The sequence below is a fragment of the Zonotrichia albicollis genome, chromosome Z (assembly GCF_047830755.1).
Source record: "Zonotrichia albicollis isolate bZonAlb1 chromosome Z, bZonAlb1.hap1, whole genome shotgun sequence".
Classification (NCBI taxonomy): domain Eukaryota; kingdom Metazoa; phylum Chordata; class Aves; order Passeriformes; family Passerellidae; genus Zonotrichia; species Zonotrichia albicollis.
The window spans coordinates 65227317-65245779 of NC_133860.1; the positions used below are offsets into that span (position 1 = coordinate 65227317).

General features: G+C 46.7%; 1 protein-coding gene across 1 annotated transcript; it reads right to left on the reverse strand.

The window, feature by feature from the left end:
* Positions 1–7020: 7020 nt before the first annotated feature.
* Positions 7021–11418, reverse strand: LOC102066391 (cyclin-dependent kinase 4 inhibitor B). The gene is made up of 2 exons (XM_074533245.1): positions 10585–11418; positions 7021–9086 (listed from the first exon to the last, which is right to left on the reverse strand). Exons 1-2 carry the CDS (start codon positions 10780–10782, stop codon positions 8823–8825), a joined length of 462 nt encoding a protein of 153 aa, XP_074389346.1. The 5' UTR covers positions 10783–11418; the 3' UTR covers positions 7021–8822.
* Positions 11419–18463: the final 7045 nt, after the last annotated feature.

Here is an 18463-nt window from a genome sequence, read left to right on the forward strand (position 1 = left end):
CATGAAAGATCCTCAAAATCCAAGCATCTGCTCCTGCCCTTGGCGTCTCCCCGCGGCAGGCCCAGGCCTGCACAGCCCCCGCCCCAAGAGACCCCCGCGGCTGCCGAGTGGGAGCGCGTGGTCGGCACCCACGACCTGCGCCGCGATGTTCTTATTCTGCTACCTCGAAGTTCCTGCCTCTTACAAAGGAGGCAGGGGGAATAAGGGTGTTTTGCAGGGTTTTGTTTTCCCTTTTTTTTGTTTGTCCTTTCCTTCCCCCCACCCCCAATGTCAGTTCCCTAATCGCCTTTCTTTTTTCGTTTGCAGGAGACCGGTGCGAGGCTGCAGAAGTATCTGCTGTGAAGATACAACCCCCGAAAAGCTCTGCATAGCTAAAAGAGAAACAATGATTATGTCTATATTTACTATTAGCCAAAAGCAGAGACATCCTCAGATGAGGATAAATAAACACAGATTTATCCCGGAGTAGACAAGTCAGAGGTTCATTAAAATGTCTTAGTTTAGTGCCTTTTGGAGCCTTCCTTGCGAAGTTTCTGGGGCAAGTGGATCAGGGTCCAAAATTTGAGGCGACACCCTCACTTGCCAGGGACCGGTGGTGAACTCCCACCACATCGTGTTTTTTCTACAATGCATGGTGCAAAGCAGCCCTCGGGACAGATAGGCAGTTTAAAACAAACAAATAAATAAATTTTTAAAAATTAAAAAATAATAAATAGGGTTTAAAGAGTGGATTTTTAGAAGTCTGTAAAGTCTAAGAAAGTAAGATGATCTCCCACCCGAAAGGCAAAGTATCTTCCAGTTCTTCTTGCGCTCTCTGACATTAATGATAGCCAAACAGAGATAAATCCAAGGAGAAAACCTTGTTGGTTATGTCCGTCAGGTGTCTTAAAATTTCAAATCAATAGTGATGCATGGCAAGGTTGCAGGTATCACTGCCTAGCCTTGTTTTCTGTGAAATGGTATTGATCATGGATTTTATGCATCTGTATGTATAAGTACAGGAATACATAATTTTTTCTGAGTATATAAGCATAAAAATATGTGGGAGTCAATGACCTTAATTAAAGGTCTTTTTCAACGCAGTTAATTCTGTGAAGAAAAAAAAAAGCACACTGACATGTCAATGTGTTTGCAAATAAAGATGTCACTTCAAGTCAGAGGGCCTGTCTGTATCTCCATCTCCATCTCCACTATATTATGTTAAAAGCTAATAGTATAAAACAACAAATACTGTCCCATTAGTACGTCCCAACATTATTGACCCCCAAATCACTTATCAAACTACTAGAACGTTTTTAACTCACAACATTTTAAATTACATGATTGAAATAATGGGATTTTTTCCCCCTCTAAAAGCAAGTCTTATATTATACAATTCTAGTACCAACAAAAGACCTCAAATTAATCAAAACATAACAATACAGAGTCATATCTGAAGTTAGGGTGATAATAATACAGCCTATGCTAGTGTGTTTTGAGAAAGAACCTTATATTGCACTTGTATCTCGGGGGGAGGGAAAAGATTCCACCTTTTCCCCCCAGCAAACCTTATTGCAAAGATATTTTCATTAAAAATATCTTTTTTGTAGTATAAAAGTAAAACAAAAAAAAATAATGCTAAGAATAAAAAAGCAAAGATTAAAGAGAAGGAGTAAAAAAAATATAAAGAATCATGTTAAGCAGTGATTCTGTCCCACATTTCTGCTCTTATTTAATTTTAGAATTATTATTCAACCATACAGATTTTTGACACCAAAAACAGATCCATTTTAATACTACAGTACAGCAAATTGTTCTGAGATGTTTTGATAAGAGCATAAAGGACGGAAGAGGTAACTTTCAGTTAAAAAAGCGGCCATCTTTTGCCCCATTTAAGGCTCAGCAAGTATTACACTTTCAGTAACAACAACAACTTAAAATCAAAATATTTACATTTTATCTAACAAGTATTTGGATAATAGGTTCAGGGGTTAAATAAATACTATAAGGAGACAAATTAAAAAGAACATAATATTGGGATTTCCTAGCTTGTAAATAGGTAAAAAGCACACAAGAGAAGCAGGGGTAGGAGGTGCAATGGAGAGGTTGCATGGAAGAAATGTGTTTTTTAGCTAAAGGGAGTGGGGGAAACAGTTCTGAATAGTTCCGAGTTACACTAAAAATGAAGCAATACCTGTTTACAGAAATAATTTAACATTATCATTCTTTTCTTCCATTTAAAGTGTCAGAATATTTGCAAAGATATATATTCTGATTACACATATTGGTTAAACCCAGGAAAATCTATCACCTTAATTTTAGTCGTTCAGAAGTTGTGCCATGGGGGTTGCTATTGAACTTAAAATTTATTGAAAAATTATCCTGAGCAAACAAAGCAAAAACCAAACTGCACACAAAAGCTCAAACATATCTCAGAGAAACTGTGGTAATAATGAATAAAAACTTCACAGAGTATATCTTACAATCAAATATTGTTTAGGGTTGGAAAGGACTTCAGAGATAATACTTCCAATCCTGCCCCCACACCCTGCCTCATCCAGCCTGGTCTCAGACACTTCTAGAGATGGAGCAGCCACAAATCCATCATGTGTTACCCTTACAGTTACAAAACCACCCCTACATACTGCATTTTCTGTAGGGTTTTTTGGTTTCATTTTGTTGTTTTAGTTTTTTAAATTAAATTTAACACACACTTATGTCTCACTCCATCCCAAGGCCTTCAAAATGCTATTTGCAGTCTAGAACTAACTGGCATTTTAGAAAAGCTTATTCTCCCTGATTAAAAGCTCAGGGGAGCGGAATTTTTAAAAAGGATTATTTATGGCAAGTGTGGAAATAGAGTGAGAAAATAATAGCCATGCTTTCGGATCCATGAGGGCTTTTGACCTTGCTACAGAGAGTTTACTTCGTGGTGATTAGCACCCTCATACTCATGTTTGCATTTGAGATTCATGCCTTTCAGGTCGGACAGAGTTTATAGTTTCTTTTTCCCCCATTTAGTGTAGAATGAAGAAATGAGGCCTACTAAAAATGCAAAAAAAAAAGTGGCAATTTGAAGGCAACAATGAAAATTGTCTATATTTTCTGATTTATATATATATTATATAATATATATAGATAGATAGATAGATATAGATATACGCATAAGTCATTGTGCATGTATCTGTGTGTATGGCCCCGCACTTTTTATTCAAATAGCATTGGAAGCAATCTAAACAGAGAGTGGAGCTAGAAAACTCTGAATTACTTTATCTCCACGCCCTGAGTCTTATAGCTTGAAAGGTTAAAAATTTAATACATATATTTTTACATGTATAAAATAAATGGTGTTTAATTTCGAAGTAATTTTGAGGCAGACATTTCTACTTCTCTTCCACCTCTGTTCTTTCCAGGCTGTGCTGTGTATTAAAGGAGGTTGTGGAATGCTCTAATAACTTTCTATGAGGATTTTGCAGAACAATCCTCACATTCTCAGCAAAATGAATATTCACTTTAGCTTCAGTGTATGTCTAATTATTATTGTTGTTTTTTATGTGTGATAATCAACGCCACAACAATCTGATTTTGCACTCTGCAATAAGGAAAAAGTCTAAATCTGCCCGAGCCTCGGATGTCTTTCAAGGTCGTTCATACGAGTGTATTTTAATTACTCTTTCTGACGCTGCTCGGCTGCTCTGACACTTATTTCCCATATTTTTGTAACAGCAAGGGAAGGAAAAGTAGGCCACTGTATTTCACTGTCGTTTACAAGAGTGGAAAGTAACACACGGTCGGAAAACAGTGGCCATTTTCTCCAGAGCAATAGCTATGTTCCTTGTTTGCAAGAAACTGTCAGAAAGGATGAGAAGGGGTGGTGGATTTATATTTTCGCAATAAGCTATACAGAAAACGTCTCAAAAAGTGGGAGGCAAGGCAGAAATAAGTTACAGTGACTTTTAAAGAATTGAACATTTTCTACTGCGAAAAAAAAAAAAATGGCAAGCCAGAAAACCAAACAGCACAGAAACACCCGGCCTGTAGAAACCTAGCGCGTTTGTCCGTGCCATCTGAGCATGTGGCGCAGAGGGGTGAGCAGTGTCCCGGCGCTGGGCCGCCGCCTCCCGCTCCCGCTGCCCCGTCGGGCCGCCCGAGCCGCCCCCGCGCGGCCCCGCTCCCGCTCTCCTACCTGGGCCGGGCGCTCCCGCTGCGCCTCCGCCGCAGGACCAGCCGCAGGGCAAGGCGCCGCGGCCAGCGCCGCCCCAGCACCCCGAGAAGGCGGCGGAGGATGCGCCAGCCCAGCGCCCGGGCCCGGGGCCGGCTGCGGGCGCGCCGAAAGTGGATTGTGCACCTTATCCGCGGGGTCATGGGTGCGGGGAAGCCGCGGGCCCGTCACGCTACAAATACCTCCCCAGCGGGGCCCCACCGGTGAATCGGCCCTCTCAGCCTCCATTCATTGGAGAAGATTTTTTTTTATCTCTTTTTTATTCGTTCATTTTTTTTTCTTTTCCGTTTAATTTCGACTCCCCATTTCGCTTCACACCCCCTCGGTTCCCCTCCCTCCCCTACACCCCGCTCTAAACTCCTCCCACGATGATGGCTCCCGCCTCGAAAAGCGGGCAAAGGAAGATTGGGGGGGGAGGGAGGGAGCAGATCGCCGGGGAAGAGCACCGCCACCAGACGGGCGTGGGGACCGGCCAATCGCAGGGCGCTCCGAGGCTTTCAAATAAAGCCTTGACGACATCTCCTCGCCCTCCCTCCGCTCTGTGCCTCCAAACACACCGCCTCCCGCTCCGTTTGGGTTTTTTTCTTGCTGTTCCGTTGCTCCCGGGCCGCACTCCCCCCGGGAAAACCCCGACGGGAAGGGAGGCCTGCGGCGGCCCGGAGCGCCGCGCTGGCACTCGCGAGAGCCGGCTAGCGGATCGCTGCCGCTCTGAGAGCGCGGGCCACCGCTGGCCCGGGCCAGTAGCTATTTCCTTGTCACATGGCCATTTGAACGCTACGCGGGAGCGCTGCGCAGCACAGCGGGGGCGGGGGGGTGCCGGGAGGGGGGAGAGGAAAGGAAAGAGGATCTCTATTTCCCCGCGCCGGTCAGCGAAACGGGTAATGAACGGCTCCCGCCCAGCCCCGGGCCTTCTCCGCTGCCGTGCTCGGCGGCGTCGGGCCTCTTCTCTTTCCTTTTGAAGGGTGAGGTTTTGGAGTGGGGTGGGGGAGCAGCGGAGGGTCGCTGAGAAGCCCCAGGTACCTGCTGGCGCTCCGCTGCCCACCCGGCTCCAGGAAGCACCGGTGAGCTGCCGAGACCCGCGACAGCGGGTGCTGAGCCAGTTCTGCCGCCCTGGGCGGTGGAGGGCTTACTGCTACCTCCCCGTCCCACTCCCCATCCCAAGAATCCTCCTGCTGCGCTGCCCCCCTCCCTGGTGCGGGGTACCTCCGTGAGAAAAGCGATGGGCAGGGAAAGCGTCATTTCTGCTGGCGGGGCCCGGCTCGGATGGTCACGGCTAGAGGCGGCGGGGAGAGGGATCGGGGCAGCTCCGGGACTGCGCGGAGCCGCGGGAAAGGCGCCAGGTGGGGACGCAGGGAGGGGAGGGATGGTGAACATAAGCCTGTGCAACACCCTCTCACAACAAACATCTCCTTCTCTCGGGTGGGCAAAAAGTCGAAGTGTCAACAGAAGGCTTCTCCTGCCTCGGCTGGGAGTAACCCTAACAACAATGCAGATAAGGAAAAGCCTGTAATCGTTTCTTTTCAAATCCGATTTCAAGCCTGGGAAACTGGATGAGCAAAATCGGAATCGGCCATTTCGAAATGAAAGCACCTTTCGAGAGAAGCTTTTTTTTTTTCCCTCCCCCCGTTATTTTTTCCTCCTCTTCTCCCCTGCGATGACTTCTGCTTCCTGACCGGCAAGGCAAAATTCAGAGAAATGAATGCCTACCTGGCTGTGGGATGCAGGTGCCGGAGCAGTGGTGAGAGGACGGACCGACAGCTTTGGCAATAGAAGCCGAATACCCACCAACGCTGAATGCATGGCCGATCCGGGGCTGGTCGTGCACGGGGTGCAAACCCTGCTGCATGAGGGTCTAGGTGTGCTCACACATGTACTCGGTCACAGCGACAATATAAAAAATAAAAATTGCCAATACACTGCCATCCTAAAAATAATGCTTTTAGGGCTTTCTTGATAAAGTGTACTGCTGATGCTGTTTGTTGCTAATTGTTACTATTCTTCTTTTCAAGGAGGACTCCAAGCCCTGGAGCCGCCGCTGCTGCCAGAAGAAAAGGTGTCCCTGGAAGCTCCTGCAGCCAAGTGGGACCTCGCCGGTGATCCCCATCCTTCCATGGAGTGAGTATTCCCCACCATGTGTCTGTCTTGGGAAGGGGCTCTGGACCTACTCCGTGAGGCAGATTTATAACAATTAGCTATTTAACCTTGCTGAGTTTTGAGGGCATACTCTGCTTATTTGGTGCGGTCAGCCAAGCAAATCGTGCTGTTTCCCTGCCAGCTTTATAGACAGCAACAGCAGTTATGTAATCTTACTATTTTAGTCGTTGTAGTCTCATAAGCCTTAATGGAAATGCTAAAAAATTGAAATAAAATCTGGTTCTTGGAGAAAATGACAGTTTAAAACAGGAATATGGTCCAATTGAGGACGGAAGTACAGTTTAACAGAACCTTACTGTTCTGTAAGGAATGTGGTCAGGCTCTAGCTTTCCCCCATCTCCACATCTGGTTGCAGCTCCATTCTGGTTCCCATAGGCATGGGATGCAGGCACATAACTGCTACATCCCCAGTGTTGACCTTGGTTCAGCTATGCCGTATCTAGGGCAGAGTGCAGCGCAAATTAATAAGGTGTTATAATAACATATTATATATTGTTATTATAAGGTTACATGTTTTCTATTTATAAAATATATGTTTTAGGCATTCTTATAATGAAAAAGTGTGAATATAGATTAAAGATAACATAAATGTTTTGTACATGTTTTATATATGTAAAATTTTGTTATAATTAAACCAAGAAGCATAATTAAACAACTAAGCATATTACATATAAAAATAATTAATAATCAAATATATCACGTTGATGCATAATCATAACGTTTTATATATGTGTGTTTTCTATGTGTATTGTGTATATTTTATATAGATATTACATAGATACATTATATACATGAATGACATAACTAAATATTTTATAGCATGACAACACATACGAAGTAATTATAAACCAGGCATTGTATGAAATCACATTACAATAAACAACACGTTACAAAAAAGGTATAAACATTATTTTTCATGTTTCTACATGAGATACCTAGGGGTTGGATACTTAGCAGGAGTGCAAAACCAAGATAAATCTTTTTCACCTTTTCTACAGGTAGCTCTGCAAAGTGCCCAGTTATAGCGCTGAGGTACAACACCTGAACTCTGTCACTGCCTTGCGGGGCTTCCCTTTCTCAGCCGCTGAGGCGCAGGAAGTGTGAGCACAGCCCCACTTGGGTTCCTTGGAGGGAGGCAGGGTCTATCGCTTGTCTCGCCCCGGCTGGGAGCGGCGTGCCTGCCTCCCCGCCCGGCTCGCTGCTGTCTGTGCGCTCCCGCAAGCACAGCTCTCTGGGGGCTTGGGGACTCGCTGACGTGACATCGGCTCTGCCCGCCTCCTCCTTGCACCTCGCCCGAGCCTGGGCTGCCGCTCTATCTTTTTCCTGGGGTGCTCCTATCCAACTCCCCCGCGCCGAAGCAGCCCGTGAAACATGTATCGGCTGTCACAGAAATAACAGATTGCCCCCTCCTCGTTCCCCTGCCAGCCCCAGAGCTGTTTCGAAGGTTTCCTTGTTTCCTCACCGAATGTGTCACCTCTGGGCATCTTGGGAAGCGCTGGAGTTGAGCTCAGATGTATGATTTTTTTATTTTCGTTAATGGCTGCCTTGGTTTCACAATCACGTGATTTTTTGGAAGTATTTTAACTCAGAAGAGGTCACTTGCAAATTGTTAAAACAACGAGGATACTTCAACTGAGGATACATATTGTATCAGGCTTGCAGAGACACAAATTTTTTATTTTCTCTTTCCAGCTCCTATAGTTGCAGCCTACACAAGGAAAGCTACAAATGTGTAGCTGTGAGTTATCAGGCTTGCAGAGACACAAATTTCTTTTTATTTTCTCTTTCCAGCTCCTATAGTTGCAGCCTACACAAGGAAAGTTACAAATGTGTAGCTGTGAGTACGTGTACAGACATGCATAGCATCCTACGTGCTTTTAATAAGGTATTTACCAAAGCTGCAATCACACCAGGAAGCGTTTGCCAGATAAAGGCAGATTGGGTTCGGCACCCCTTCAGATTGCTTTAACCAAAATCAAACAGGAAGCTGTCAGGTCAGGGAGACCCTGAAACCTCCCCCATCTTCTTCAGATGGAGGGCTAGCAAGCCTGAGCGGGGAGTCACCGGGGAGCAGAAAGTCCAGATGCAGCCCCATCAAAACAGAGGAAGGGTTTATAGTACCATATCTCTGTGCGGGGATTTTCTTTCATAATTAATATTCAATATCTGCTGTTCAATATTTTCACATTTAGTATTTTCTCACTTCGTATTTCATGCTTCCTACTTCATATTTCGTATTTCTCTTCAGTGTTTGGACTCTTGTGTGAAAAAAGGGGCCTGGGGACGGCCATAGCATTTCCAGATCAGGATAATATACAGTTATGAGCAAAGAATATTGTCCTTCCTGCATCCAGCAGGGAAACGCGACCCGGGGTTATTCACAACATCGCATGAGTGCTGTTCCACTTGGTGTCCCCCGAGCTGGGCGTGGGCAATAAGTCTGGGGAGGGGATGGCCCGGGGAGAGGTTAGGCACAGGCCGGAGGGTCGCGCAGGTACCGCCCCACGGCTCCGTGCGGGCTCCCCGCCGCCACGTCGAGGGGCAGGCGGCCGCCGCCGTCGGGGAGGTCGAGGCGCGCCCCGGCCCGGTGCAGCGCCGCCTGCGTGCCCAGAAAGCCGGCGCGGGCCGCGTCGTGCACCGGGAGGCAGCCGGTGCGCGGGTCGGGGCGGTTGGGGTCGGCTCCGTGCAGCAGCAGCAGCTCGGCCACCCGCGGGCTGCCCAGCATCATCACCTGCGGGGAGAGACAGCGTCAGTGCCCACCAAAGAGCTCAGGCTTTCTCGCTCGGCTGAGATCCACAATGGAAAGGAGAAGAAAATATGCCGGCGAGGCGTAAAGATCGGCTCTGGACGTGCCACGAACAGTGGAGAACACGTACCCTTCGGGGAAGTTGTGCCGCATTGGAAAACTCTCCTTTACCCACGCTAGGGGACAGGAGAGAACAGGTGGGGCAGAGAGGTGCGGGACTCCTGTCGGGGTCGGGGCGTGTGGATGCACACTGGGGTTGCTCTGAGACAGGAGCGGGAAGTCGGTAGGCTCGGAGCAGACGAACCGGGGGAAGGGGCTCGCCCAGACAGCGCTCCCAGAGAAACCCAGATCAAGTCCTGAGTCGCTTTGCACCGGTCCCCGTGGAACCGTGCCGGTGCAGCGGCGCGCGGGGGCCGCCGTCGTTCCGCTGGCATCGTGACACTTCCCTAGAGTGTACTTGGCTAGGGGGGCGCGCAACGCAGGGAACCCACCGCGCCTTCCCTCACCGTCAGGACGAAACGAACCTTTAGCCTCACCCGCGTGTCCAGGGCAGTACGAACGTACCCGGCAGCCCTCCCCACCGGCCTCGCCGTTTTCTTAGCTGGGCTTCCCTGGCGCACCCAGCAGTGCGTTCAGCACAAGGGATAAGTCCCTGCCGCGAAGACTGGGGGAAAAATCCCCAGAACAAAAAAAAGAGAAAAAGCACTGCAGGACGGCAACAAATACCTGTTTCGAGTGAAATACTCCACCGACATTTTGAGTCGGAGAGTGTTTTGCAGGCACTGGCAGCAAAACTTAAATATAACTTCTCAGATTATTCCAGTTTCGTTTTACTTTGAAATTTTAAGAAAAAAGCTGTCTAGAACTACCTCGGAAACGAACTCAGCCTTTATAAAAGTAACCTCTACCACACCTCCGGGCACTACGTCTACCCACACGTTCAGGGGAGTGTAAAACGTGGCCAGACTGAGCCCCACAGGGATTGCTCGTTGTCTACCTGCAGGGTCACCTGGGCAAGGTTATCGCGACCGGGTATTTCTATTCGTGAGAGCCGCCGAATATATTTTTTTCTTTTTTCCACAGGAGGGGAGACAAAACATACAGTCATATAAAGCAGACGACGAGGTATAACGAAAGACAGATTATTTCTACAAACGTGACTTGCTACATTTTATTGCACGTTTATTGCGAGATAAGCATTAAAGTTCTCGGATTTGAGTCATCCTATCTCAGTTGGTTCAAATAAAGTAAAGGGTTGCTAAGAGTAAAACCTCCTTGTTGCGGCCGTCACCGCAAAGAAGACTTTCTCGTTCCCAGAGAGGCGAGAAAAACCCCTGTGCCGCACCACCTCGACAGCGGCCGAGCACAGTGACGGGGGGCGGCCGCTTCCGGGCACCGGAGGGCCCGGGGCTGCCGCCGCCCCCTTAAGCAGGGCACGGGGAGCCGCTGCCCTCGCCCAGCTGCAAACATTCCGCCTCCCTACCTGCATGGGGGTCCTGCCGCAGTCCAGCAGCTCCCGGAGGCGCTGCGGGTCCACGCGAGCGACGGCGCTGGCCCGCTCATCCGCCGCCGCGTCCCGGGCCGCCGCACCCCGCACGGCGCCGCATCCGCCACTCGGCCGCCCCGCGCTGCCCGGGGCTGGCGGCGATCCCATGGGAATCGAGCCCATGGGAATGTCCATGGGAACGCCCGGCCCCGCCCCTGGCGGCCGTCCCGGTCCGGAGGTTCCCGCGCGGGGCTGTCACCGAGGCCGCCTCCACCTGCCAGGATGCGGCGGGGGCTCCCGGCTCCCGTTTTGTTCCCCCAGCTGGTGCCGCCCGGCCCATCTCGGTGTCTTCGCTGGCCTCACCCTGACGAGGCGGAGCGACTGCGCAGCTCTTTGGCGACAGGGAGGGCCGGGCTCTCGCTCCTCTTTTATGTTCGTCTATTATTTTATTCCCCTGAGGGCAGCAGCGTCTACACCAGTGCCGGACCGCCACAAGGGAAGCAGGGATAGGGGAAGGGGAGGAGCAAAAGTCGCAAAAAACTTTAACGAGAGCGGGACTTAAGAAGAGCGGCCCCGGGACCGCGGCCTAATGCCCGCAGAGCCCCGGCCCCCCGGCGCTGCCCCCTCGCCATCTCGGGACACCCATCGGCACCCGGGCCGCAGAAGGCGGAGGTGACCTCCCGTCCTTCCCTTCCCCTGGGTGAGTTGCGAGCTCCTGTCTCTGCTTTTTTAGTTGGCAGGGACACTTGGAAAGACAGCGAGTTCAGCGGTGCCCACAGCCTTCACTGAGACACGAATCGCGGCTGCGACGTCTTCACCCCACTGCCTAAATCGCCCTTTTCTTATTCTTTTTTTTTTTTTTTTTCCTTTCTTCTTCTTTTATTTTTTTTTTTTTCCTTAAAGAAGTTACAAGCCAAACAAAGGCCTCTGGGAACAAGCGCACTGCGCGCCGCCAGGGCAGGGTTCAGTTCCCGCCCCCCGGCGGCGCGGGCGGGCCGGGCCGGGGCGGAGCGCTCGGGCGGGCGGTGCCGGCAGCACCAGGGACAGCTCCCGCCGCGGCCGGCCCGCCGCGCTGCCCCTCCTCGCTCCGCGGCTCCCCGCCTCCGGGCCTGTCCCTAAGAGCGGCCTTCCTAAACGCCCCGCACGTGCGCGCGAGTCCAGAGCCGGGCCGCGTCCGGCACCTTCCTAAAACTGTAGTTGCGGCGAGGTGTATCTGGCCTTAGAGGTCAGGGTCCGGCTAGCTGAGGAAGGCCGACACCCAGCTGCAATCCTGCCAGCATCCCTCGGCGTCTAAAGGCCTTGGGCTGTGCTGGCTCCGGACGGGTATCGCTGCTGCCAAGACTAGTAGAAAGGAACTGGACACTCTCTGGGGGTAAAGTCGGGTTTATTGGAGATCCCAAGAAGCCAACCAGAGAGTGACCCCAGGGAGTGACCAAGAGAGGAGGGAGAAGCAAGGTTTTAAAGGGGGGAGGCGTCTCAGGGAGGGGTTTAGGACCAATGAGGGAAGACAGGGGAGTGTATGAAACATAACAGATATTAAGGAAAAACCAATAATTACTTTGTAAGGGAGGGGCCCCGGGACCACAGCCAATCATCACCCAGAGTGTGTAGAAGGTTCTGGCAAGTAGGGAGGAGTGTTGTAGTGTGTTGTAATGTCCTGTTTTAGACTTCCGGGTCCCGGGTCCCTTCCCAGGTGTGCCTACATGCCTCTCCCTTCCCTCTTGCCCCCATGCTGAGTGAGTCCTGTCAATCAGGCTTAACTTCCAACAGAATGGCGAGCACATGGCTGGACTCACCTTTTAAGCTCAGGGGGTGGGGAGGGGAGGGGACAGGTGAGCTACCAACCAGGTGGGGAGGGCGGGGTCTCAAGGGGCGAGGGACACCTAGACAGGCCAATGACCTCTGGGCCTGAGGGGCATCCTTTGAATTCGACCAAACATGCGACGCCTTTGCTGAAATGTTAAGCCTGATTGACAGGACTCACTCAGCAAGGGGTGAGGGGGAAGGGGAAGAGAGGTATTGCCACACCTGAGAGGTGACCTGAAAGTTTGAAACACACCGCAACAGAGGAGTGGGGGTGATTGACTGGGCCCAGGGAGGAGGAACCAGGATACATATATGGGAATAAGGGGAGGAGGAATTATATAATTATATAATTTGAGGGACTGACAGAACCAATGGTGGGAGTAACTATGATAACAAAATGAGTGGCAGGGCTATGGCGGGAAAACTGGGGAGGGCAGAACCATTTACATAAAATGGGGGGAGCAATATAGAACATGGGGGAGCAATACAATAAACTTAACATTAATACACTGCAACAGTAGTGGCCTAGTGCCAAATTCTTCTTCATCATTACACTTTGCTCAGAAGTGAGGGAAGTTTCACTCGCAATAAAGAGCTTCTTGATATAAATTGTTGCTTCTGGTTAAACAACTGAGCATTTAAACACAGTCTGGCGATTTCCTTGTGTTTAAGTTTGGCTTTTTGGTTGGTTTGGCTTGGTTTTTTTTTTTTTTGCTCTTTACTAATGAGTTTTCCGTTCAAGTACTGGATGCCATACAAATGTGAAAATAATGATATTTCAGAACACCATGTTATATAAAGGGAAACAAATGGAATAGTTTAATCTATACACCCTAGTATGTAGATCACTGCATGATGGAAACACCCAAGCTGTGAGCAGTATAGTTAAGCCTTGGAAACACTGCAGGATGATCTTTGCAGCAGCCAGCAGCAGTAAAGAGCAATATTATAGAATCAGTTTCACAGAGATAGTGTATTGATCCTGATTCTCAGCTACAGGACAAACAATAAAGGAAAAGGATTCTGACAAGGCTTTGATGCCAGTGATATATTCATAAGGTAAAAAAAATCGGTTCACGTGTACTGGAATTGTGCGAAAGATTTAGGTGGGGCACTTTATTTTAACAAAAAAAAGCATGAAAATTATATCTAAAGAAAGATAAGCTTTCTACTTATTTGTTTAACTTGTTTTTCCACTGGTCTGTTTAACTATGTGGTAAATAAGATAAGCAAAATATTCCTTTGCACTGCTTTCAGAAAAGGGCGGCATTTCCTTACCAACATCATTAAGTAGCACTGTCAAATATATATAATGACAAAGAACTCCTCCATAATTTTTCCTGCAGATCAGAAAAACCCACACTGTGCCATTAAGAAAGACTTCCCTCCAGAAAATTCATAAATGTTCCCTTCTCCCTTTTGCAAATTCATAAATATTAATTTTCTTGACCAAGAAAGGAAACCCTGTCCATTAGCAAAAAATTAGATATTTTAGCTGGAAACTGCTTGCCTTGGAGCTGGAATCTCAGACAGAATTTTCCTTTTGTTCTGAATATGCATTTACTGTCTGAAGGGCAATTTCACTGTCCAGTAGATGGTAGCTTTAAAGAAGCTGCTACACAGTTGGAAGTGATATCTTCCTGTGCCAAAGTTAATATTGGAAAGGTAAATTGTACAATCATGACCTCAAAACAATCCTTTAGGGAGGCATCACACCTTTCTGTGCTGCAGGGTTATTAATTATGTATATGGAGAGTGACAAAAGGCCAAATAAATACAAATCTCTTAGCAAGTAGAAAGACTTTGCAAGCAGTGCAACAATACAATTTTCTACAATCAAAAAGAGGAAAGAGGCACATTGAGAGATTCAAGAAGATCCTCATTAGTAAAAATAATGTGTTATCGACTTAGTATTGCTCAAAAACACCAGACTAATTTTTCTTGCTGAGGAAAAAAGCTATTGGCAGCTTGTCCCACATATGTTTTCTTCTAACTGACACCTTTTAAGTAGTTACATTTGGAATAGAAGGCTCTGTTTTTCCCTTAGCTGGGTCTCTTTCTCTGGCAAGTGGGAAAATAGACAACACTAACTTTCCTTTCCTGGATCAAAAGAAATATGCAAATAAGCCAGAACAGAAAAACATCCTGTTTTGCAATTCTTTCAAGTGGAAGTTTTCAATCACTAACTCTAATTTAGTTTGTCTCTTTGTTATGGTGTTGACAGTATTTTGGAAGTTTATTTTCTCTTTCTTACACAGTTGTTCTTTATGTTCTTTATGTTGTTCTATATTATTTCAAAGGAAGTGTACATCAGCACTACAAAACACTGCATAGAAACCCTTTTGGAAATTTTATGGCTATGTCCTGGTTTAGGGCAAATTTGTTAAAGAATCTGCAAAGGAGGGCCCCTCCAGAAAGCGAAACCCACACGGCCCCTCCCCACCACTGGTTCGGGAAAAAATTCCTCGGAGAGAGGTGGAAAGAACCTGTTTATTTGACTGGCCCAGCACCCCCCAGCACACAAAATGAACAATACCCGATGACACCGTTCTGAGAAAGATGGCAAAATCAGAAAGTCTCTTTCGGGGGGTGGTTGCTCTGTTCTCAGTCCCTCCGGCGCTGGGCCAGCTGCTGCAGCTGAACCTTCGGTGTTCCCGGGTCCCAGTCCGGAGCAGGTTCGAGATGGTCACAGGAACAGGAGAGGAGAAACAGTCCAGGAAGCAATGTGGACTGTTTAGCTAGAACTAGCTAATAAGCAGAGGCAGAAAGCAGAGCAGAAGCAAGAGCAGAAAAGGGAGCAAGCAAAAGCAGCAAGCTGAAGCTGGAAGTGAAAAAACAGCCCTATGTACTGCTCATCTCTGTGTCCCTGAAAAGAGAAACCCAAACAAAACTTCCACTCTTCAGAGCTGGTCTTAAAGGCACAGAACAGATGAATGGGGATACAAGCATCATAATGTCACCCCAGGACAGGCTATATGACCAACTGTATTTGCAATGAGACCTCTGTGTGCACTGTTACTGAAATTTTAAGTTTCACAAATGAAAGTTTTTTTTCAAATTTACCTGGAAGCTTGCTCCCACATTTGCTTATCATGTTGGATATGTCATTTGCTTTCTTGGGGCTCTTTGATAAAATATTCTCCCAGGATAGCCTTATCAGTGATAGAAAAAGGAATCTTGTTAGAAAACCAACAGCAACAAAACCAATGGCACCCTCCCACCCCCCAAAAAAAAACAAATAGAAAACCCCTAAAAACACCCAATAAAAACATCAACACAAACAAAGAAATGCAGCCAAAAACTCCAACTAAACCAAACCAAACCAAACCAAACCAAACCAAACCAAAAACCTGAATCACTTTCTTATGTTGAAGAACTGTAAGCTCTCAAAACACCAAAACCAGATGCTAGCCAGTTACCTTGTCTGTAAACTATCACTTGTTTTTGAGAGCAAGGTTTTTTCTCTACCAGGGAGAATTCCCTGATGCACAGATGTCACACAGGTTTTTCCCATGATTTGTACTATGAAAATCCTGATAGACCACAACACCAAACACTGTGCTATCTAGATTTAGGTTTTTAATTTTTTTTTTCCTTTTTTAACTTTCATTTTATGTGCCTTCACATTCAGAGATTCAGCTGGCTGCAGAGAGAGACATGAATGCAGAATCTAGGGCACATTATTAAGTTCCCCAAGTCTTGCACAACCCTAGCTTCGCATTTCTGGTAATTACAGGAAAAGTTCCTAGAATCTAAGTGATAATTCTCATGTCCCCATCATTTTAACTGTACAATGCTGAGCAAATCCCTCTGTCTCTTTGGCTCACATATACACGTAAGGATTGTGGTCATAGACCTGAAGGACAGTGGGAGAAAAACTACTGAATTTTATATGTTTTCATTATGAAAAGTAAAACTAAAACCTTCCATGCACACTGTCCATGGGCTTTGTGATTCTGCAGTTCCAAGGAACAGTCATCCACTGTCTGAAGAAGAGTGTGAGTCAGGCAGCGTGCTGAGGGATAAGCCAAGCTTCAGGCAGGTATCAGGCAGCTTCCATAATCAAAAACTATGTTTTGAGGTTACATAAAATTCACATTTAGCATGAATTAAGCATTTAATCAGTTCCCCAAGTGTATGTTTTCGTATAACCATTATTAAGACTTCTGCCGAAGCTGCAGCACACCAATCAACTTGCACTGGAGAATTAGCCCCATTGCACAAACTTTTTCCATTTTGATCAAGAGTATGGTGGCCAAAATCAGCAAAAAGCTATTGATTTCTCACTACAGTTGGGCTGCATACAAGCACAGTGAGATTCTGTAGGTTCAATTTAATCTGGTAGTAAACTACCCTTAATGATTGTTGCATCTTTATTGCTATGTTCTTATATCACCACAGATAACAAAGGAGAAAGAGTTCCCAGTTACTGTCAACTCATATTCAGCTCATGTTGAATTATTCCAAATGGGGCTGGGGGGTCAGAGGCAGAGCAATTTAGTACATTATTATTACACTGTACAGAAATTTTATTTACCTGAGCCAAGAGACATCAGGGATTACTTACTTTTTTCAATCTTTATCCAGACCATATGTCAGCTGGTTGCAAAGTGAGCTTTGCTGGCTGAGTGTTTAGTGAATGTTTCTGAACTTTTTGGCAGCTGTGCTTGTTCTACGCTTAAGTAAGGAACACAGGGAGAAGATTAGGATATCTTTTAGAAGCTGACCTGCAAAGAATTTGTATTAAATTAGTTTCGTCCCACTTTTGTAAAGCCCATAAAGTTTGAAGAAAAAGAGAAGCATTAGGAGTTTTCTTTCCCTCTAGCCCAATTTCCTTTGTAGGTCAGTCCGAACATTAACTGTTAGGAATACCAAACTTGACCTTCTCAACCTGTTTGGCAGACTACTGAGGAGAGGAGGAGTCTCTATTTAGCACAGCTATTGAAAACCCAAGGTATGAGTCACTATATAACATGCTTTAGATTATCACATTATAACTCCCAGCAATTTAGGTGATCTTCAGCTTGTCTCTTCATTTTATCATCTCCTGTGGTCATATTTTCAAACCTGTTTCATAAATCTCAGATCTTTCTTTTAGCTAATCACATAGACCTATAAACTGACTATCAAAAAAGCAGAAAACAGGATAATGTCACTGCCCAGACTTGTCAGCAACTGAGACATGATCTCAGACTGGCAGGGCATCTGAATCACTCATTGATAGACAGGAGCTGGTTTTATACATTATTTCAAGGCACATTATTTCCTTTCATGGTAATTCTCACTATGTGATCTATCCCATGTTGCCACATCAGCTTTCTAAATGTCCTTCTATGGGGTGATCATGCCCTCTTCACCCATCTGTCACCTTTGGACAGGCTCCTCTCCCATGGGATCTTCCCAGTGGCACTCCCCCAAGGTCAGGTGCAGACAGAACCTCTCTGTGCTGCCAGGTGCCTCTCTGTGCCACTGTGTGCTCCTTTGTGCTGCCAGGTGCTTCTGCAGAGGCATCCCACAGCCCACAGCACAGCTCCTATCTCTTCCCACACAGACTGGTCACACCAAAGCGTGTGTGTAAAAATTCACCAGAATGGTGAAGCATGGACTTTACTCTAACCATGGCATTCTTTCTTCAGAGCATTAAGTGCTGGAAGTAGGTGTTTAGCTGAAAACTAGAGTATTTTCAAATAGATAAGCAGTTTATTCCAAATATTGAATTTTCTTGCTTCTTGTCATGTCATAATTTCAGCTCTTCATCAGGCATCATACAGTCTTCCAAAATAAAGGAGGTGTTTACTCTGATAAGTCAACTTCACCTGATGTCTCTCAGATATCAAAACCAAGTCTTCCCATTAGCTTGGTCTTTTGTTATTTGCCATTCAAAGCCCTTTTGCAATAGCTAGAAAATGCAAACCTGGATATGCAGATGATGCCTGAGGCTTTAATCAAACCTCACTCTTAGGCAGGCAAAATATGAGTTTCTGTTCTGCAAAAGGGATGGTACTGTTGAAGTTACTTTAAAACATTTGTGTCAAGACACTCTGATCTCACTGAACTTACCTTAAACTAT

Excerpts from the sequence above, each read along its gene's own strand:
- LOC102066391 (XM_074533245.1), bottom strand. The coding sequence starts at position 10,782 with ATGGACATTCCCATGGGCTCGATTCCCATGGGATCGCCGCCAGCCCCG. Across the intron at positions 9,087-10,584 it reads GCGGCAGGACCCCCATGCAG|GTGATGATGCTGGGCAGCCC; the intron begins GTAGGGAGGCGG and ends CTCTCCCCGCAG.